Raw genomic sequence first — 23851 nt, forward strand, 5'->3', positions numbered from 1 at the left:
ATCATTGCCACTTCATTCCAATTTTATTACTATAGCATTTGGCTTGTCACTGGTGCTCCATTTTACCACTGGCAAGGCATTTGGCTTTCCTTTCTTTCACCCTTCCTTGTCTTTCATTCCATCCATTGTTTATCCATATTTCCTGTCCACCTTCATTCCATTCCATTTTCACCCAGGCTGTGGTCTATACAGATACCATTATGTGTTCAGTAGTCTATACAGATACCTGTGTGCTGTGGTCCTGAATCTATTTTACCTTCTGTCCTTCTCCCATCTGTGTCCCTCTTTTCTCTCTCCGTCCATTTTCCATTTTTGTTTCCCTCCTCTCATTTTCTCTCCGTCTCTACCATTTGTCTCCACCACCTTCTTCCTCCCTGTCTCCCTTCCTCCACTGTGTTCTTTCCTCCACTGTCTGTGTCTCACTGTCTCCCTCTGTCTCTGTCTTTCCTGTGTCTCATCCTCCTTCTCCTCTCTCTCTCTCTCTCTCGGGATCGTTTCAGTTCCGTGTGTTCCTTTTTCCTTTGTTCCTTGGTCGTTCCTGGGTCCTGGGCTGTCTTCCTCCTGGTTCCATTCTCTTGGGTTCCTGGTCTGTCTGTCTTCTCTCTTTTTTTTCCTGTCTGCCTCTCTCTCCCTCTCCATCCGTCTCTCTCTTTCTCTCTCCTGTCCACTCTCTGTCTCTTTTTTCTTCCTCCGTCCCTCCTTCTCTCCCTCCCTGTCTCTGCCTCCCTCTCTTCAGCTCTCTCTCTGTCACTCTTTCCTCTCTCTCTCTCTGTCTCTTTTCTTTCCTTTGCATCCTGTCTATCCTCTCTCTTTCTCTCTCTGTCCCTCTCTCTTTCCTCTCTCTCTCTCTCCTCTTTCTCTCTCTTTGTCTCTCCTCTCTCCTTCTCTTTCTCTCTCTTTGTCTTTCCCTCTCTCTCTCATCCCCCTCTCTCTCTCCCCCTCTCTCTCTCTCTCCCTGTCCCTGTCTCTCTCTATTTCCTTCTCTCTCCATCCCTCCTTCTCCCTCCCTCTCTCCCTCCCTCTCTACCTCCCTCTCTCTCTCCCTCCCTCCTCAATCTCTCTCTCTCTCTATCACTCCTCTCTCTACCTCCCTCCCTTCCTCTCTCACTCCCTCTCTCCCTTCCTTCTTCTGTCTCTCCCTCCAGGGTCATTTTGTGATTTCATCCATGTATATAGCCCGTTTCTTTTCAGCCAATATATCCACACCTCTCAGCTCTTTAGGCTCATGCTTGTTTGTTCACTTAGTGGATATGGCTGATAATATCTAAACTCTTTTAAACTTTCAGCCTTTTTAGTCAATTTTAGTCAAAGTTGATCTCTTTCTTTTCCCTCTCTTTCCTCTCTCTTTCTCTCTTTATTCTCTTTCTCTCCTCTCTTCTCTCATGCTCTTCTGTCTTCTCTCTTTCTCTCCTTCTCCCTTTCCTCTCTTTCTTCTTGTTTCAGCCCCATTCTTTTGACCCTAATATATTTCACATCTCATCTCAGCTAGATTTATGCTTTTAGTTCCTATTATGCGGTGTATATATCTGATAATAAAAATATTTCTTCCAGTTTTTCTAATAAGCTCTTCACTTACGTAGGTAATGCAGTTTAGCTTCCAACTCTGAACATGTTCCAGATGTTTCAGCAGTGCAGTGCAATGCATTTGAGCTTTAAGATTGTTCATACAATTTGTTTCATATTTCTGCATATGTGAGTCATTATCAGTTAGAACATATACTCAGACCTCACAATGTTCTACATATTTTGTCATTATTCAACCTTTAAAGCAAACAGTTCAGTTTAGCATAAACCTTTAACTTTTAATGAAATTTATACTTATTAAACCGATTTCCACTTTTTCAACTACTCTCACTACTTCAACTTCTTCTTACGGATTTAAGCTATTTATCCAGTTAGCTTTAGCAATTAAGCTATTCAGCATTCCCACGCATTTTCTGCAGGAAATGCATTTTCTAGTTATTCTTCGCCCTTATTTTTCCGTACGTTTTTTGGCTCTCTGTAACTTCTGCATACTTTCACCTATTTAAACCATTGAACTTTTCAAATGTTCAGCTCTTTTAGCTAATGATGGGACTTCTTCAACTTTTTTTCTACTATTTATACTTTTAAAAATGTTAAGCTTTTTAACACTTTTTTTAACATTAAAGTCAATGAGAGCAGGCTTCAACTCCTACAAATCTTCTTCCGCTCCCAAAAGTTTCAACTCCTTCATACTTTCACCTATAGACACCAAACTAACTTTAATATGTTCACAAAATATTCAGCTATCCGGGGTCTACTTTTCAGTTTGATATCTTTTACAGTTTTTGTGAAAAAGCTGTTTAAGTTTAGTGATCATTTCAGGAAATTTTATCGATTAAACAGAGTGTGTATTGCGCTGCTTAGAGTGATGATGTCATCATCCAGAGTGTGAAGCTTCAAAAAAATATCTTTGTCCCTGCTCCTTAAATTGTTCTCACGCCCACATTTTCTACTTGTCATACACAATTTATACATCAAAACGTAGGTATTTATGTCCAGTTTCAGAAGATCCGCTCAGTTATGCAATACGTCTCATACTTTTGGCTCAGCAAGCTTCCAAATGACAAGAGGTCCATTTCATTCTTCATTGGCTCCAATGTTAAAACTCGTGGATATTTCCCAGCGAAACACTGAACGTACCACTTTTTGAAATCGCTGATATGACCACATTTTTATGTTTATTCATAGAAATTTTATACCGATACGTTCACAAAGGCCTTGTGGTGCTCAGGATCACATCATTTGACTGATAGCCTTTATAGTTTTTCCAGTCCGAGGCTTTTTTTGAGAGCTTGCTCTCAGTGTCTGAAGTGCTGCGGTGTGCTACAGGAGACATATTAAGACCAGGTGCTATCGTTATCAGATCAAAGAGATGTTTATAAACATGTGCCAGGCTCTTAGTAACCATGACAACCCTTTCACAGACAGTCTACTGATTACTCCAGGCTTGCTGTAGGAGTAAACTAACTAGACTAACTATGATCATCAGGCTAGATCATTTGTGTTCCACTTCTGTCTGTCTGTCTCCCTCCCTCCTGTCTCTCTCTCTTTCTCTATGCCTCCCTCCCTCCTTTCTCTTTTCTCTGTCTTCCTCCCTCCTCTGTTCCCCTCCTTCCTTCCTTTAGTCTCCCTCCCTCTGTCTCTCCCTCCCTCCATCCTTCTCAATCTCTCTCTCCTTCCATCATTCCTCTCTCTCTGTCTCTCTCTCTCCCTCCTTTCTCTTCCTCTCCTTTTACTCCCTCTCTCCCTTCCTTCTTCTGTCTCTCCCTCCAGGGTCATTTGTGATTTCATCCATGTATATAGCCCGTTTCTTTTCAGGCAATATATCCACCTCTCAGCTCTTTAGGGTCATGCTTGTTTGTTCTATGCAATGGATATGGCTGATAATAATACAAAGTCTTTAAACTTTCAGCCTTTTTAGTCAATTTTAGTCAAAGTTGCTCTCTTTCTTTTCCTCTCCTCTCTTTCCTATCTCTTTCCTTCTCTCTTTATTCTCTTTCTCTCCTCTCTCTTCTCGTCTCTTCTCTCCTGCTCTCCTTTCTTTTCTCTTTCTCTCCTCTCTTTCCTCTCTTTCTTCTTGTTCAGCCCCATTCTTTTCACCTAATATATTTCACATCTCATCTCAGCTAGATTGATGCTTTTTCGTTCTATGCAGTGTATATATCTGATAATAATAAAAATATTTCTTCTTTCAGCCTTTTCAACTTTCATCTTTAACAGCATTACAGTATTAATTTGTTTCATATTTCTGCATATGTGAGTCATTATCAGTTAGAAAATCTACTCAGACCTCAAAATGTTCTACATATTTTGTCATTATTCAACCTTTAAAGCAAACAGTTCAGTTTAGCATAAACTTTTAACTTTTTAATGAAATTCATACTTATTAAACCAATTTCCACTTTTTCAACTATTCTCACTATTTCAACTTCTTCTTACGGATTTAAGCTATTCAACCAGTTAGCTTTAGCAATTCAGCTATTCAGCATTCCCACGCATTTTCTGCAGGAAATGCATTTTCTAGTTGGGGGAATGCTGTTCTACAGCATTCCACCTATTGTTATTCGGTTTTATTTATTATTCCGTCTTCCGTACGTTTTTTGGCTCTCTGTAACTTCTGCATACTTTCACCTATTTAAACCATTCAACTTTTCAAATGTTCAGCTCTTTCAGCTAATGATGGGACTTCTTCAACTTTTTTTCTACTATTTATACTTTTTAAAATTTTAAGCTTTTTAACACTTTTTTTTAACATTAAAGTCAATGAGAGCAGCCTTCAAATCCTTCAAATCCTCTTCTGCTTCAAAATGTATCTCCTCCTACATTCTTCCACCTACAGACGTGATTCAAAATTTAAAATGTTCACAAAATATTCAGCTATTCGGGGTCTACTTTTCAGGTTGATATCTTTTACAGTTTTTGTGAAAAAGCCTTTTAAGTTTAGTAATCTTTTCAGGATTTTTTATCGATTAAACAGGGTGTGTATTGCGTTTGCTAGAGTGGATGACATCACAGCTAGAGGGTGAAGCTTCGAAAAAATTATCTTAGTTCCTTGTCTGTAAACTGCTCTCACGCCCACAATATCTACTTGTCATACACAATTTATACATCAAAACGTAGGTATTTTTGTCTAGTTTCAGAAAATCTGCTCAGTCATGCGATACGTCTCATACTTTTGGCTCAGCGAGCTTCCAAATGACGAGATCAACAAATTTCTCTCCATCCGCTCGAATGATAAAAGGCGTCCATATTTTCCAGCGAAGAGCAGAACGAACCACTTTTTTAAATCGCTGACATGCCCACATTTTTATGTTTATCCATATAAATTTTATACCGATACGTTCACAAAGTCCTTGTGGTGCTCAGGATCACGTCATTTGACCGATAGCAGTTATCGTTTTCGCAGCCTGAGGCTTTGTTTGAGAGCTTGCTCTCAGTGTCTGAAGTGCTGCGGTGTGCTAACGGTCAAGTCGCTGTTTCGATAGCATGTACTGTTGTGGATTTATTAAGGCTTGTTTGAAGGGTTCTCTCACACTGTCTCTCACTCATTAGGTGTGGCGATTAATGATCAAAGGGAGGCTTTATAAATACTGAAGGACCATTGCTTGTCTGATCTAAAGATAGCCCAGTGATTATGCTGCAGGGCTTTGGTGTGGAGGACCAGGGTTCGAATCCTGCTGTGGTACATCTATCAATGTGTCCCAGTGTAGGATGTTGTTGTACTTTTTCAACCACTCTCGCTACTTCAACTTATTCTTACGTATTTAAGCTATTCATCCAGTTTAGCAGACACACACACAAAGACACACACACCCAGACACACACAAAAACACACACACAGACACACACCTATACACACACACACGCACGACACACACACACACAGACACACACCTATACACACACACACGCACAGACACACACACAGATACACACACACACAGACAGACAGACACACACCTACACACACACACACAGACACACACCTATACACACACACACGCACAGACACACACACACACACACACACAGACAGACAGACACACGCCTACACACACACACACACACACACAAAGACACACACACAGAGACACAGACACACAAACACAGACACACAGACACACACACACATGCAAGCACACACAGACAGACACACACCTACACACACACACACACGCACACACAAAGACACACACAGACAGACACACAGACACACAAACACACACACGCAAGCACACACAGACACACACACACATGCAGACATACACAGACACACATACACAAAGCATGTTTATAAACACGTCACAGACACTTAGTAGCCATGACAACCCTTTCACAGACAGTCAAACTTTAAGCCTTTTTAGTCAATTTTAGTCAAAGTTGCTCTCTTTCTAATTTTTTCTATCTTTCCTCTCTTTTTTCTCTCCTCTCTTTCCTCTTTCCTCTCTCTCTCCTCTTTATTCTTTCTCTCCTCTCTTTATTCTCTTTCTCTCCTCTCTCTTCTCGTCTCTTCTCTCCTGCTCTCCTTTCTTTTCTCTTTCTCTCCTCTCTTTCCTCTCTTTCTTCTTGTTCAGCCCCATTCTTTTCACCTAATATATTTCACATCTCATCTCAGCTAGATTGATGCTTTTTCGTTCTATGCAGTGTATATATCTGATAATAATAAAAATATTTCTTCTTTCAGCCTTTTCAACTTTCATCTTTAACAGCATTACAGTATTAATTTGTTTCATATTTCTGCATATGTGAGTCATTATCAGTTAGAAAATCTACTCAGACCTCACAATGTTCTACATATTTTGTCATTATTCAACCTTTAAAGCAAACAGTTCAGTTTAGCATAAACTTTTAACTTTTTAATGAAATTCATACTTATTAAACCAATTTCCACTTTTTCAACTATTCTCACTATTTCAACTTCTTCTTACGCAGTTTAAGCTATTCAACCAGTTTAGCTTTAGCAATTCAGCTATTCAGCATTCCACGCATTTTCTGCAGGAAATGCATTTTCTAGTTCTTATCGCGTCTTCCCATGCTTTTTTGGCTCTCTGTAACTTCTGCATACTTTCAGCTATTAAAACCATTCAACTTTTAAAATATTCATCTCTTTCAGCTAATGATGGGACTTCTTCAACTTTTTTTCTACTATTTATACTTTTTAAAATATTCAGCTTTTTATCACTTTTTCTTTTAAGAAGTCAATGAGAGCAGGCTTCAAATCCTTCAAATCCTCTTCTGCTTCAACATGTATCTCCTCCTACATTCTTCCACCTACAGATGTGATTCAAACTTTAAACGGTTCACAAAATATTCAGGTATTCGGGGTGTGCTCAGTGTTTTGATATCTTTTACAGTTTTTGTGAAAAAGCGGTTCAAGTTTAGTGATAATTTCAGGAAATCTTATCCGGTTAAACAGAGTGTGTATTGCGCTTGCTAGAGTGGGTGATGTCATAGCTAGAGGGTGAAGCTTCGAAAAATTATCTTAGTTCCTTGGCTGTAAATTGCTCTCACGCCCACAATATCTACTTTTATACACAATTTATACATCAAAACGTAGGTATTTTTGTCTAGTTTCAGAAACTTTGCTCAGTTAAGCGATATGTCTTATGCTTTGGGCTCAGCAAGCTTCCAAATGATGAGTAACACATTTTTTCCTCATCCGCCGCAATGATAAAAGTCCTTCATATATTTTCCCGCGAAGAGCAGAACCAACCACTTTCTTAAATCGCTGATATGCCCACATTTGTTTTTCATCCATATAAATTTTACACACCGTTACGTTCACAAAGTCCTTGTGGTGCTCAGGATCACGTCATTTGACCGATAGCAGTTATCGTTTTACGCGGCCTGAGGCTTTGTTTGAGAGCTTGCTCTCAGTGTCGGAAGTGCTGCGGTGTGCTGCAGACAGCGACATATTAAGACCAGGTGCTATCGTTACCAGATCAAAGAGATGTTTATAAACATTGCCCAGGCCCTTAGTAACCATGACAACCCCTTCACAGACAGTCTACTGATTACTCAGGCCGGCGTTGCGGAGTCAACTAACTAGACTAACTATGATCATCAGGCTATATCATTTGCGTTCCACTTCTGTCTGTCTGTCTGTCTGTCTGTCTGTCTGTCTGTCTGTCTGTCTGTCTGTCTGTCTGTCTCCTTATCTGTCTGTGTCTCCCTCCCTCCCTCTGTCTGTATCCCTCCCTATTGTCTCCCTCTCTTTCTCTATGCCTCCCTCCTTCCTTCTTCTTTCTCTCCCTCCAGGGTCATTTGTGATTTCATCCATGTATATAGCCCGTTTCTTTTCAGCCAATATATCAACCTCTCAGCTCTTTAGGCTCATGCTTGTTTGTTCTCGCAATGGATCTGGCTGATAATAATACAAAGTCTTTAAACTTTCAGCCTTTTTAGTCAATTTTAGTCAAAGTTGCTATCTTTCTTTTCCTCTCCTCTCTTTCCTCTCTCTCTCCTCTCTTTATTCTCTTTCTCTCCTCTCTCTTCTCTCTTCACGTCTCTTCTCTCCTGCTCTCCTTTCTTCTCTCTTTCTCTCATCACTTTCCTCTCTTTCTTCTTGTTCAGACCTATTCTTTTCACCTAATATATTTCACATCTCATCTCAGCTGGATTGACGCTTTTTCGTTCTATGCAGTATATATCTGATAATAATGAAAATATTTCTTCTTTCAGCCTTTTCAACTTTCATCTTTAACAGTATAACAGTATTAATTTGTTTCATATTTCTGCATATATGAGTCATTATCACTTAGAAAATCTACTCAGACCTCACAATGTTCTACATATTTTGTCATTATTCAACCTTTAAAGCAAACAGTTGAGTTTAGCATAAACTTTTAACTTTTTAATGAAATTCATACTTATTAAACGGATTTCCGCTTTTTCAACTATTTTCACTATTTCAACTTCTTTTTACGGATTTAAGCTATTCAACCAGTTTAGCTTTAGCAATTCAGCTATTCAGCATTCCCACGCATTTTCTGCAGGAAATGCATTTTCTAGTTATGGTTTAATAATCCTTATTCAGTATTATTATACATTAATCAAGTGACCAGTTATGGTTAAGTAATGATTATATAGCATGGACAATTATTTATATAAGTTGGGCTTTAAGTTAATGTCTACATGAAGACAAAGGAACAAGCAAACCTCTGCATGGAGACTATGGAGTCTTTTCACTGATCTCACCCTCAAACAAAAGTAAGTCATATGTTGGAGGATGGACAAATATAGTGGACAAAAGTATGTGGACAACCATAACCCGTAAGTAAACAATAAAAACAGTTTTCTCATAATGAGATGCTGTGAACCTTAAGACATACATGCTATCAAACATCTTTATCAACCACCTAGTAATATTAGGAAATACCTTAATTAACATCAACTAAGGGTTTACTTAGACACTTTAGTTAGCTGTTATTTCCAGTTTAGGCTTTTTAGTACATCACCTAATGTTAAAATATACATCTTAGTCAACTGTTATAAACAGTTAGTCAAGGCTTGTTACCGCATTAACTAATGGTAAAATAGACACATTATTTAACTGTTTTTAACAGTTAGTCAAGGCATTAACAAATGGTAAATAGACGCCTTAGTTAACTGTTACTAACAGTTTGTCCAGGCTTTTTTCTATATTAACTAATAGTAATATAGACACCTTAGTTAACTGTGATTAACAGTTAGTCAAGGCTTAATATTGCATTTACTAATAATATGATAGACACCTTAATTAACTGTTACAAACATTTAGTCAAGGCTTCTTAATGCATTAACTAATGGTAAAATAGACACCTTAGTTAACTGTGATTAACAGTTAGTTAAGGCATTAACTAATGGTAAATAATGCATCAATGAATACCTCAGTTGACATGAGTATTGTTAATGAATGTTTATTACACAACTTATTAAACTGTTAACAGTTAGTTAATGCTTATTAATGCATTAACTTATGCATTAACTAATGCTAATTCATGTACCCTTATTGTAAAGTGTTACCTTAAAGGATAACTACTTTTGTTTTTTTTAACCTGGACCCTATTTTCCTAAGGTTTTGTGTGTAAGTGACTGATAGGAACAACAATCTTTGAAACTGTAACCGGCAGCCACAGACTGGGCTACAATGTAACCCTATGGGGCAAATGTTCAGCGTCAGTTTGGTCCCCTAAAAGTTCTGTTTCTGCCACTGACAGACTCATATTATTATTCTAAGTGTCTAACAACATTATGGAAAGGATCTCTACAGAGACAGACCTTTAAAACCTCTTTGAGACCCTTCTGTTTAACCAGAAACAGCTCTGAAGTCACTTTTAGTGTGTATAGAGCCAACATATTTTCACATGTAAATCAGTAAACTATGTGTTTATTTCAACCCAAACCAAAGTTGTGATGGTTGGAAAAGTGGAAAGACGAACCAAAACAGCTTTTCATACTTTTATTTTGTTTCTGTTGACTTTAAATTAAGTGTATTTTACAATGCTAAAATTACTGTTTATTTACATGCAGTCTGGTTGGTTTAGCGAACGCAATTCCACGGAGGTTTTTTTGTTTAAAAAAAGGATCTTACTCTTTAACAGAAATGTCGACCTCCTTAAAAATCCTTTCCATAATGTTGTCAGACACTTATATCAATCTGAGCCTGTCCGCGGCAAAACAAGCACTTTTGTGAAGGTAAATTCAAGCTGGACAATTGCAGCTTGTTTCACCGCTGCCGACTGCAGCAATCTCACTTAATACTGGACCAATGTCAAAGATTGTTGTTCACATCAGTCACTTAGACACAAAAACATAAGTAAATAGGGTCCAGGTTGAAAAAACAGTAGTTACCCTTTAACACAAAACTCCAGTGTACTGGACAGTTCTAACATATAGAATTGTATCTAAATGAATATAGAAGTGCTCAGTGAATAGTTCTGTGCTAACACTGAAACAAACTAAGGTGAATCATTGTAGGCCATTATTTAAAATCTAAACTGATCAGTTTATATCTGTCAGGTTGCCGTAAGTTATTAGTAAAACTGACACGACATGATTGTTTATAACTAAGGGACTACCTACCCTTTTCCCAGTGCATGATGGGAAACTGTTTTTAATGTTTAATGTGTTCATTGAACATTCAATGTGCTCTAAAGCTTGAAGTCTACTCTCACAGAATGTCTTACATGGGCCCCGTGTCAGGACCTATGACTAAGACCTTAATTAAATTAGTTCATACTGTACACTACATATTTCAAAATACATGTTACAAAAGAGGCTGCCTCTGAGCAACAGGTTAAATCCTGTCATTGTACTAAATTCTAATAATTATTAAGTTTATGAATCTTAATGCGATATAACAAAACACACTAATAGTCACTATGATGCTTGTGTCCCTATAGCATTGAACATAGTATTGATCAGAGGTGGAAAAAGTACTAAAATATTGCACTCAAGTAAAAGTACCAAAACTTTGATGAAATATTACTCAAGTACAAGTGAAATTGAAAAATTACACAAGTAAAAGTAATAAGTAGTTCATTTAAAATGTACTTTAAAGATGCAGTAGGTAAGTCTTATAAAACTAACTTTCTGTCATATTTGCTGAAATTTGCTATGTTCCAGTAGAACTACATGAATTATGTAAAAAAAGACAGCTCCTCTGGCACCTCCTACATCCTGTAGTGCCATTGGCAAAATTCCACCGCTCCCGGCCGATTTTCTCCAATCAGGGCCACAGGGGTGGTCTATCTGCCTGTCAATCACTGCTCAGGCACACGCATATATAGCGTTCTCCCCTCCCCCCTCCCCGCGCACGAGCTGCAGAAAGGTTTTCCAAAACTCCGTGAATAATGGAGTGGCTTTCAGAGGTGGCGTGGCTGCAAGATTTTAAAAATCTGAAGAACGATGCAGATGTAGCCACATTTCCTCTTAACAGGTAACATAATTACCATGAATGATTTATCTTTCACTTGGTTATTAGTAGTCAAAAGTCCACAAAGCTACGTTGGTGAGGATGATAGTAACGTTAGCACAGTGGTCGGTCTGATATGATGCTGAAATGGCTAACGGTAGCCTGCTAGTTAGCATCGTTTTACTGTTGGTGAGTAAAGTTAACGTTGTGTTGGAGGGGCTTAGGAGACGGTTTGGGCTGCAGCAGAAAGGGAGGAGGGACTGAGAAGTTGTCGATGTTCAAATTTGTTGGCAAAGTCCTGGCTCTTCACAATCTTACCTACTGCAGCTTTAAGTAAAAGTTACTTAGTTACATTGGGATCTCTCCCATGTAGTGAAAATAGGACAAGGGGTCATAAATCCCTAACTATTTTGTTTTTAATTAAGAAATAATCTATACAAATGTATAAACATCTATACAAATGTATACATATGTAAAAACAACATGTCACACATGACATTTAAGACGTGCAATTTTAGTTCAGACAATCCCATAAAACGTTTTCAAACAATGAATGGAAAGTGAAAGTACTATACATTGTTAGTTCTGAAGACCATCTTTCTTTCCTACACAAACATAAACAACAGTTATAATGCAAATCAAGGCCAAATCACTTCTTCTACTTCTTTTTAATTGCGACTTGCAACCAGAGAAGAAGAAGCTGCATACGTTTGCACAAAAAAAAGAATGCCCAGGTGTCAGTACCCGATCCGTTCCACCGGCACAATCCGTTCTGATGTTCACGCATGCGCTGTGGTACGAGGATTTACGACACTACCCAATCTGTTCCCACGCTAGCTAACGTTAGTTTAGCTAATAGCTAATTCGGCGGACCGCTAGGGGATTATAGCGGTCTGCCGTTAGCCTCCACCGGGAAGCTAACGTTAGTTTAGCTAACGGTTAATTTGGCTAACCGCTAGCTGATTGTAGCGGTCTGCCGTTAGCCTCCACAGTTAGGCTAACGTTAGTTTAGCTAACAGCTAATTCAGCTAACCGCTAGCTGAGACAGCATGTAAACTTTAAAAGACCCTCAAAATAAAACTTGAAAATAAACGTTAACATATATAACAGCTGTTACGTCAGTTCTACGTGCTCATTTAAAATACAATCACTCAATACTTGTCTTTATTGTTATAACTGTAAAGTCTTAATTTAGCTGTAGCCTGCTTTTCCCATTATGTTTGACTTAACGTTATTTTAGACTGAATCTAGCTGTCCGTTCTGCCCATTGACATATATAAAAGGTTCTGCCTGCACGATCCGTTCTGCGCATGCGTTATTTTAGACTGAAGGCTGTCGGCTAGCGGTTAGCCAAATTAGCTGTTAGCTATCCCGGTGGAGGCTAGTGTGGAACAGATTGGGCAGGTCGTAAAACGGTATTATCATCTGCGCATACGTCATAGCATACGTGTCATCTTGCACATGCGCAGAACGGATTGTGCCGGTGGAACAGATCGGGTACTGACACCAGGTCTGGTGTAGTGGTTCCGGGCGCAATTTTTTTTCTTCCTTTCCGTTTTCGTTAGTCAAAGTTTTTTTTTACTCAGTAACGGATGGGATTTGTAATGTGTACAATACTTCACTCAAAATGTAATCAAGTACACTAAAAACTACTTGAAAAAGTACACAACAAAACTACTCAATACAGTAATGTGAGTCATGTATTTCATTACTTTCCACCTCTGGTATTGAGTGTTTAGTGTATTGCTGATCTACAGCTCTAGGGACATGAGAAATGTTCTGGTGTCAATGTTTTCCCAACATTAAGAGCTAAGCTGACCAGCTAACAACCTGCTACAAATGTGAACACTTACATTGTCCTGTACATTTTTAATATACAGTAGCACGCTCAGTGCATCTTTCTATGGAGCCGTTCCCTTCCTATTCCTCCCTGTCTATGTGAGGAACCTTGACTGATCCCTCTCTTCCCTTTCATGCAGCGTGGCAGCCTGGACGTTCCTAGCTCACAGTCATGGTAACTATTCAACACTTTGTCTTTGTTCGATCCACTTCCTCACTGCTGCTCCCTTCAAGTGATTGTGTGCAAAACTGAAACAGCTTTTTCTCCCCTTCTATCAGCCTCTCTCAACCCCCCTATACAACCACCACCACCACCAGCGCCTTTTCTCCTGTCTTTCCTTTAAAAGAATCTCACTTGCTCCTTATCCATTTGCCTGCTTCTTTCACAATTTCCCGAACTTTTTTTGCTTTGGTCAGCCCCCTCATTTAGACCATCACATACAGTGGTACACACACACACACACACACACACACACACACACACACACACACACACACACACACTAGTTCTCACATACACTTCCATCCAAACTACATCCTGTCTTTTGTGTACAGACAAGAGCCCTTTGTTAGTTGGAACACACTGCCTGGATTACTACAGCACAACTTTCTGCAGCTCCCCTATTATGTATTAGGACGCACACAGCATTACAAGCACAGTACATGATTGGTGGCTGGATGCCAGGTTGGTACTATTGTCAAATGGACCAACACAAGGCTTTTAAGGGATAGTTTTGATCATGCAGTACCTGCATGCAAAAGGAGGGTTTATAAATGATTGGATGTTTATAAGACGAGGCTCCTCGAAGACTAATTTCTGCAAGCTGCGGCAGGTAGAAGCCAAATGACTTACCAGCTCACTGACTGGGATACGTTTAACAAACGTGTTCATGCAAGTAAATGTAAGCATACCATATGCATAGATCAATGTACACATGCAAGGCACATGAAACACACACATACCATGTCAGTACTTGCCATTGAGTGACAGGTCTTAGTACTGAGTGTGTGTGGAGCTTTTAGAGCAGTGGTCTTGTGCTAGGGTTCATATATCTGCTTGTTTATTAAGTAATGGTTTACATACAGGATAACTTAACTTTACCCATTCAATGGAACTTCATACAATGAGAATATTCAGGAAATATAACCATAGGCTGGCAAAGTGTGAGGAGCCACTGATTATAGAAGTATTCCCCCAACAGTCAATTCCCATTTCAAGGTTTTCTTTTCCTGTTCTGTGTATTAGTTTGGTATAGAAAATGGCTGAATGCAACACCCATGAGTCTCAGCTGCTGTTGCCATGGAGAGGAAAGTTGTAGCAAATTCACAACGCTTGTCATTGCAATTGGGAATACAACACAGTATTATATTCATATTCAGTCAATAAGGACTGGTGTAACAGCAGGAAAATTAAAATACTAGTAGTTTTGCGACGGTTTTTAAAATCGATTCTTTTGCATAGAATCATATTAAAAATTTTTACCAATGATTCACCTAAATATTTTTCTGTATATAGAGCGGAGATGGAGACTCGAGTCAGCTGACTTCAGACTTGACTCGGACTTGAGCTTCAAGACTTGTCAACAACCTGTTTTCATGCAATTATTGCTTTTTAAATCTAAATTTAATCATGTATTTCTATTTTCTTTTATTGGCGCATATACGTTGGAGAAACGTATGACGAGCTGCATGTCCCCTGCCCTTTGCCATAATGTGCAACGTAACACATGCGTTTTGCCTTATGTGCGCGCACTCACGTATAAAAAAAATGCATTGACGATGGTGACACCAAGTCCTCCCTGAGTTGTGCCTTTTGTCATTAGTTTTGCTTTCAATAACTTCGTAAACGGTTGCAGTAAGCGAACAGCTACATGCAAGGTGTGTGGCACCAAGATAAATGATGCCGGATCAACAATGTCGAACTTCATCAGGCATCTCAAAACGCACCCAGATAGGTCAGTCACTTGCAACGTGAAAGAGACGTTACATTTAGCATATATTGTTACAGCTAACAAGCTAATCATCGTAAAGTGTTGTGCTAATGCTGGGAACAGGCAAATTGTATCTTTATAGTTAGTAGTTGCTGAGGCTCATACATCCATGGCTCACAGGAGGCGGGACGCACGGATCCATCTCCCCAGGAACAAACGCTGTGTCGGGTGGGCTCCTGTGATACGTAATTGATCCAGTGGATGATTTGTAGGCTATTAAGTGAACAAGGTGTACCCGGTCCACCAAACACTGGGCTGACTTGACTGTCTTAATTCTGCACATATTTCTGTTACTGTAGTCCTATTTACTATTTCATTATTTCATCCATGCATGGATGCGCACTGTCACCTGCTGTGGCCTCACTAACCTCTCCTCGAGTCGGATCTCCCTCGCGCTGGACTCAGTTTCACTGAGCCTAGTAACACTTAGAAAATAAGTGGCATTACATCAATGAGTTCAAACTGCTTATTATGCGTAATTTGGACTGACAGTGAGATGCATGTTCTGTAACTGGTGCCACTATTCCCTTGATTTCCACTTCGACATTAGACATTTTTTTTGTGAAAGCGACGTTACATTTAGCATTTATCGTCACAGGTAACAAGCTAACCATCGCAAAGTGTTGTGCTAATGCTGGGAACAGGCAAATTGTATCTTTATAGTTGTATCCATATGATGTGAAAGTTTTAGGTTAATATTTCATCAGGTCCAAGGGCTAGAGTGGTGTTAAGTAGACCCCATGAAGTTATCCTACAACTGATTTTGATACTGTACTGTATGGATGGTAGCTACAGGACATACTTTAAATTCATAAGATTTAACAATACAGTGTTAGGGACTGATCAAATGGCCAGAGACTTGACACTTGACTTGGACTCGTTGCAAAAGACTTGAGACTTGACCTTGCCCCTCAAAGACTTGAGCCTTGACTTGGACATCGAGCACAAAGACTTGGACTTCCAAAAAATGACTTGTGAACATCTCTGATATACGGTACCGCCAACGCCGACTACATCATATCTGTTTCCAGCAAAACAGAGTGAAAACAGAAAATCCATGTTATGTTCTTCTCTACAAAGTAAATAAATGTCAGACTGACTGACTGACATGTGATGTCATTCTTCTTAGAAAACAGTTTGTAGAAATGTCTCATGATATATTGTCTCTACATGTGTATTATTCAACTTTTGCTTTTGTGAAAGGAGGAAAAGAAAATCCCAATATTCAATATTCAACACTATCATAAATGAAAATTGAAATACAAATATAAGCAGCACCCATGTATCAGGAAAGAATCAAATCAGGACAAAAGCATATCATCCCAGCCCTATAAAATACTGTCCCATTCCTGCTCACCTGATCTTGAGTCACCGTCAATCAAATGCAGAAGAAGAGCAACAATGCGGCCATCTTGCTGAGATCAAAGTATGTAAACAAAATGTGTGATCCCCCCCCCACACACACACACACACACATTCTATGATGAATTATGCACAAGTGGGATTACATTGAACACTATAGTCACCATAGTTGCTAAATTCATCCCAAATTGACCCAGAATTTGAAAATGAACAGATTTAAACAAAGGGTCGTCTTTATCTTCAGTTCACTAAGAGCAAGGCACACAGCTGAGTTTTAACTGTATGATTTCTAACAGGGTTGCCCATCTTTTGTACGGACATTTCTATGCAGACTTTTACTTTGGAATATCCCAGATATTGAAATAATGTCTCTCACTTCACAAATCTATTACAGCAAAGTATTACAATTAGGGCTTATAAATCAGCAGTAAATCTTGGATTAATGACTAGAAAATGGTAATAACAGATATTCTGCTAAACACATACAGAGCAGAAAACCCATTTTCAACCAAGGTGGAATTACGCTTAAGTCCGTGAAACGCTTCATTTGGCTAGATCCTCTCAGTCTCTGCTACGTGCAGACACTATGCAGAAGGGCCGCCACTTTTTAATTTGAAATTCAAACTAACAGTTAAATAAGAAAAAAATGAAATATTGCACCTGTAGCGATTTGTTTGAATTCAAAATTGTATAGTCACTATAGGAATACAGGCACCACAGGCTGTGCCTTATACTTCAATACAATGCTCTATCACTCTGACTACATGACCTGTTGCCCTATCAGTAAACAGGGCAATTGGTGGTCTCTTTGTTAACACAATGGAGGAAAGTAGCGAGCTGTGCTGAGTGGATAATCGTGAGAAACCACCTAAGAAGTATTTGGGATTTGTGGATAGTGTCTGAAGTCACTCAAGCAGAAGCAGCAGCAGAGGAGGCACCACAAATGAACGGAGCCACATCTATTTTACAGCACAGTTTAGGATTAGGCTACGTGGGTTGAGTTTAAAGTCATTTTAATTAATATGTTCTCCCTCGTTCATCCTTACTCTGCAGCAGCAGGGAACCACTAGGAACCACTAGTTAAAGAGGAAGTGAAACGTTGCACTCAATTAACCAGTTTGAGTCTCACTGTCTGACCCGATGTCCTCGGGAAAACTGCCAGCTCAAATCTGGCAACTCTGGGCTCAAGCACGCACACACACACACACGCACGCACGCACGCACACACGCACAGGGGCGTAGCACAAGATCCTGGGCCCTATGCATAGGCAGTCCTGATGGGCCCCCATGTTCCTCAAACCCCCCCACCAAAAAAAAAAGAAAATCAATCAGATCTCATCATCTTTCTCTATGAAGGATACATTTGATATTAACCTCTTATCCTAATTGTGTATATATATACAGTACAGGCCAAAAGTTTGGACACACCTTCTCATTCAATGCGTTTCCTTTTTATTTTCATGACTATTTACATTGTAGATTCTCACTGAAGGCATCAAAACTATGAATGAAGACATATGGAATTATGTACTTAACAAAAAAGTGTGAAATAACTGAAAACATGTCTTATATTTTAGATTCTTCAAAGTAGCCACCCTTTGCTTTTTTATTAATAAAGGGAAAAAATGCCACTAATTAACCCTGACAAAGCACACCTGTGAAGTGAAAACCATTTCAGGTGACTACCTCATGAAGCTCATTGAGAGAACACCAAGGGTTTGCAGAGTTATCAAAAAAAGCAAGTCCGACGCCCCTGCGCACGCAGCCCCAGCAACTGCACAGCTGTCGAGTCTCAACAGGAGGTGCCCTTCTGGCTGCAGCCCACGTGCTCTGTCCCAGATTTAGTTTACATCCCCAAAAGACAGCCCAGCTATTCTTGCACAGATGTCTCACTGTCTGACAAGTGTGATTGTGCAAGCAAACCTGTTGATAATGCCACTGCATCACATTCCAATTACTACTTGGGATGCTGCATGACAGCCATTAAGATCTCTTTGCTGCTTAGTAAAATACTAAACATTTGGATAGTTTTTGCTTGGCTTTTACTATTATAGATCCTTGAATAACTGTGAGTATCCTGTCTCGTTTCTGCAGCATTTTGCTAAAACCCAGTAAAGCAGGGCTCCAGACTAACTTTTTTCACTAGGAGCATAGTGGCCCCCAACTGAAAATTTTAGGGGCACAACCAGAAAATTTAGGGGCACACACCGTAAATCAACATGCTAACCAAATATTCACATTTCTACTAATTTCCACTGTATTACTAATAAATACTTTGATAATAGATGCAGAAATTACAATGTGCTATTTCAAATTCAGTGTTACTTTTGAAGATCCAACATATAAGGTAAACTGACAGCCCCATCGCTGTCATGACAGTAAAAAAAATATACTGTATTTTCCGGACTATAAGTCGCACTTTTTTTCCTACTTTGGCTGGTCCTGCGACTTATAGTCAGGTGCGACTTATATATCAAAATATATATAATTTAACATGTTTTTAAATGTTAATTCATACTGAAAACATTACCATCTACAGCCACGAGAGGGCGCTCTAGGCTTGTGACAACTAGAATGCTTCTCCTAAAGACAACTAAAAAAGAAAAGAGATTAAACTGCAGGTAGTAAAACATGCAGCCGAAAACGGTAATCGAGCAGCAGAAAGAAAGTTTGAAATGAGGGAGAAACTTGTGAGGGACTGGCGAAAAGGTGACTGTTACTGCAATGAAGAAAACAAAGAAAGCTAATTGGCTAATCGCGGGCTGAAAGCAAGATGGCCAAAGGTGGAGGAACTAGCTAGTCCACAGATGGATGCGTGCTGCCGGGAGGGGCTCGTCAACGGTGCAGTTACATCTCCACGCCCTGGTACTTGTTCTGTGTGCTATTATATAGTTCAATAACTGTTAATGTGTTACGTTAACATACCGGACACCTACCGCATTCAGCCTGTTGTTCTGTGTGCTATTGTGTAGTTGACAGATGGCTGATTTTGGTCTTGGATTTTGTGAAATAAATTTCTAAATAAATGATAAATTAACTAACTAAACTATAAATAAACTTATAGTCCGGAAAATACGGTATATATATTTTGCTTATTATTGTATTTGTATATTATTTTTTAGCCTGTTTTATTTTCATCATGACCGTTTTTAATTGCTCTTTAATGTTTCATGTAAAGCACTTTGAATTGCCTTGTTGCTGAAAGGTGCTGTAGAAATAAAGTTGCTTTACCTTAGAACCTCAGCCTGTCAGTCAGTCTCTAAGGCACAGAAACCACTGTTGTGCCTGACTGCTCTTCTCCGAGGAAGTGTAACGTCAACAGCACCACGACCGCTTTCGGCTCGCCATTAATATCGTATCGCAGCAAACACTGTCTGCGTGAAGTTATGAAAAACTGTAACCACACTTGAAACCACTTTATCGGTATTTCCGTGACTCACTGTGACTTCAACAAAACTGCAGAGCTGATGTAGTTTGTGTCGTCTGCAGCTCTGCGTGTGTGCGAGTGTGTGTGTTTGTGTCGGAGCACCACTCTCTGTCAATTTTCAGAGAGGACAGATAAGCTTGCGCTTACGCGCTCTCAGGTACCGAAATTTCAATGTTTAACGTGTAAAAAAAGGGGGCAAATTTACTGGTCGCACATGTGCGACTGGATGTTAAATTCAGTCGCACACTCTCAAATTTTGGTCGCAAAATGCGACCATTTGGTCGCAGTCTGGAGCCCTGTAAAGCCTTACTTCCATGGTAATGAACCCTATTAGGAATAATAGCATTCATGTTGTCGAGCGGCTTTTCTCATTTTTAGTTGCTTGGAGCTTTAGGAGGGTGTGGGGGGTCTAGCTCTCAAGACCCTTTAAGTCCCCTTGCCAGTGCTACTAGATGACCCCAAAAGAGACAGGTCAGTTCAAGTGTCAGGCAAAACTCTTCACCACACTTGGTTCCATTGAGCAAAATGACACCATGCACAGCACATAGACATATCCCACTGAAATATAATTACTGCTGCTTCCAAACAGGCTACACTAACAAATGGGGGTTAAGCCCTTTTAATTCATGCAGATGCATGTTCGAGTCTGCTGTTATTGCCCAGTCAGGCTTTATATAACCATCATAAATATGAGTCTAATCTGGTAAGGTAAGACCCTTCAAATGACCATAATTTATTAATGTACACATAAAAGCTGCAGTGTTAAATTATGGTCATTTTGAAGGGAAAGAGATCATTCTTTCTGTTAGGGCTGTATGTTTAAATGTACAAAGAAACACATTCATTCAGTCAGTCAGTTCACACTTCCCTCACCAGTACCCACCTCCATCCACAGCCCTGCCAGCTGCAGGCGAAAGGCTTTTCCCCCGTGTGCCTCCTCAGGTGGGCCTTCAGGTGGCTGCTCTTGGTGTACATCTTGGTGCAGCCAGGAAAAGTACATTTGTGCATTTTGAGAAGATCCGCCACTGGGTTCTTCTGGAACTTTTGACCTCCAAGAAGAACCCCTGAGCCCTGGCTGGCTGAGCAATCCCCGAGCCCAAGAGGCTTGGCTGCAATGGGGATGGGAGCAATGCGGACAAACTTGGAGGAGACGTTAAGGCTGGGAGAAGGCAGGATGTGGGGCACCAGGGCAAAGGTCTGACCTTGGATGTTGACCAATAGCTGTGCAATTTTGATGTCTGAGGCTGGGGCAGGCGGTGGAGGCTGGGCTACTGGGGTAAGAGGCGCTACTGTGGGCTCCTGCTTGATCTCAAGAGGCTGAATCTGTAGGATGACCGGCATCCCACTACTGTTTGTGCCACTGTCTGCTGATGAGGTGTTGTTGGCTAATGCCTTCTTGGCCCCTGTGCTGGATTCATGCGTAGTTTTGGTCGCAGTGGGGGCAGCAGTGGCCTCTGGCTCTAGCTTAGGCTCAGGGGAGGTGTCCGTGCACCACTCCAAGCCAACTTCTAGACCAAGAGCCTCTTCCAGTCCCACTCCCAACCCCGGACAACCCTCTCGGATTTCCTGCTTCATTGTTACCACCTCCATATTCTCCTCCAGGAATTCTTCAATCTCTTCCAGTGTGGGCTGGAAGGACCCTACAAGTTGTTCCTCTGTCTCCACATTGGACCAGGTTAGGAAGTCAAAATGTTCCTCCTTTACAGGCTCGTGTTTGGAGGGCTCATCTCTCCGTGAGTCCCACAAGAAGGTGGATAATGCTATAGGTGCCTCAGACCCTGCTAGCATACTGTTGGCACCTCCTAAAGACGCCTGGGACAGCAGGTGATCCAGAATGCTGTCCTGGCTCTCAGCACTAGAGTTGCTGCCGTAGCTGGAGCTGAGCACCTGGGAGTCCGGGCTGGAACAGGAACGGGGGCTGGACGACTCGCTCAGGTCGTCCTCCGAAAACGGTGACGGCATCACCTGGTAGGAGCTCAGGTCTGTCACCATGTCAGACAGCCGGTAGGGGTGTGAAGCGCCGCTGGAGGGAAGAAAAGTCCCCTTGCTAACTGGAGAGTTATCTACCATCCCTGGATAGTGCCAAACAGCTGTCTCTTGTTGGACTCAGTCTGTGTTTAGGATGATTTGTAAGATAATTATTCCTTGTGCTGCTGGGAAAGTTAGGCCAAACAAACCCAGGTCACCAAGGTCACACTTCCCACTCTGGTGAGATAGTGAAACACCTGGTGTTTTCTCTCAGGGTGGAAAAAGTGTCGCGAAACCAGCAGGGATATAGTGTGTCTAAATAGAAACAAAGAGAGACAGTGAGAAGTCTGTTAATCTTAACCACACATGTGCATGCTGCTCACATTCAAAATGACAGAGCCCGACTTTAAAGAGATGCTAGTTGCAGTCTGTGTATGCAAATCCTAAAATACTGCAGGAGTATTTTGGACTTGCAAGTTGCAGAACTATTGACTGTTATTTAAGAGTAACAACATCACTGACACAGCACAGTCAAACGGCAACTTTATGACATAACACAAATGGCTCAACAACACTGAGAGTATATGGTTCATCAGATTTGTTTTCATAATACAGGGTTTTTTTCCTGGAGCAGGGAGTGTTGTCCATACACAGTCCCCCCTGCCTCTACCCACTCTCCCTATTAGGGGCCCCTGCATGGTCTGAGTGACCTAGAGTAAACCCAGCCAGAGAAAAAAAACTGTCAACATCATTATCAGAAAACACCAACATGGGGCAGCCAGGAGCAGTGTGCATAAATCACCTGCTCTGCTTGTTTACGGGACAATTAAAGAGAAGTAAATCAGTCCCATCCTGCCTCTGAAGGTGGGAAGACAAAGATTTTACAAAGGCTATCAGTCATTAGGGCTGCTGTGACAATTCAAATTAATTTACATCTTTGTAGAGAGAAAAGCTTGGACATTGTCTCTTCTAATGACTGAGTTAAAGCCGACATTCTTACATGCATTTGTAATTATAACTCAACAAAATGCCATATGTTTGCATTATTACATACATAATAATAATTACAAGTAGGCTATAACCATTAACTGTTCAACACCGTTAACATTTGCAGGCAGCATGGGTTGGAGAAGTTAGTCCGTCACATGCAGCTGCAAGCAGGAAACCAAAATTCATTCCACATGAAGCAATTTACTGTAGACGTGCACTGTGTTATTACAATCCGAATCCCATAATAGTTCACAACATAGGACGGTGTGCTGTGTTTTCCTGGCCGTCCCCTCCCGCGGTGCAGGACGCGTGTAGGCGCGCGCGCGCCTTCGCTCTCAACGTAAACATGTTTTCGTCCAGCCTGCTGTAGCATATGGCACCGAGCAGATGCATGCGCACCCTGCACCGTTGAACCCATCATTACATAACAGAAACTGCAGTCTTACCTTGATCAATCAAAGCAGATATAATTGCAATGCAAAAGGCGCGGGGAGTAATGTCTGTATCCGTCTATGCCCGGAGGCTGGCCATGCAGCAGCGGCTGCACAGTGCACACTGACTGACTGGGAGAGTAAGTGAGCGCGGACTGAGTTCTACTATATGGCCGTCACATGACTGGGGTTACTGTAGTGAGGAATCCTGCTGAAGGCTCGTCCCGGCTCTGCCGCCTCATTGGTCGGTTGTGGTGGATGGAGGCGGGCTCTGCTGCGTGGAACAACGTGGGAGCTCTGAAGGAAGGCAGCTGGTTGAAACCTGTTTTCATGATAAATAACAACCACATGAAGTGGGTCAGATGGATTCATGTTTTCATCAGCAGAAATACAGTTAAACAGCTTTTTAAAAACCTGAAGGATC

General features: G+C 40.6%; 1 protein-coding gene across 3 annotated transcripts in view; it reads right to left on the reverse strand.

The window, feature by feature from the left end:
* Positions 1-23851, reverse strand: part of LOC120557818 (Krueppel-like factor 15) — a 57261-nt gene extending 33410 nt beyond the window's left edge. Inside the window, exons 1-2 of one of the 3 annotated variants that reach the window (XM_039798449.1) lie at positions 23443-23851; positions 20922-22321 (exon numbers count right to left, since the gene is read on the reverse strand). In XM_039798449.1, coding sequence (XP_039654383.1) covers positions 20922-22108 — 1187 coding nt within the window. In that variant the 5' untranslated portion in view covers positions 22109-22321; positions 23443-23851. The remainder of the gene's footprint in view (positions 1-20921; positions 22322-23442) is intronic. The other 2 variants (XM_039798448.1, XM_039798450.1) reach the window with 2 other exon arrangements.

The sequence above is a fragment of the Perca fluviatilis genome, chromosome 4 (genome assembly GCF_010015445.1).
Source record: "Perca fluviatilis chromosome 4, GENO_Pfluv_1.0, whole genome shotgun sequence".
Classification (NCBI taxonomy): Eukaryota; Metazoa; Chordata; class Actinopteri; order Perciformes; family Percidae; genus Perca; species Perca fluviatilis.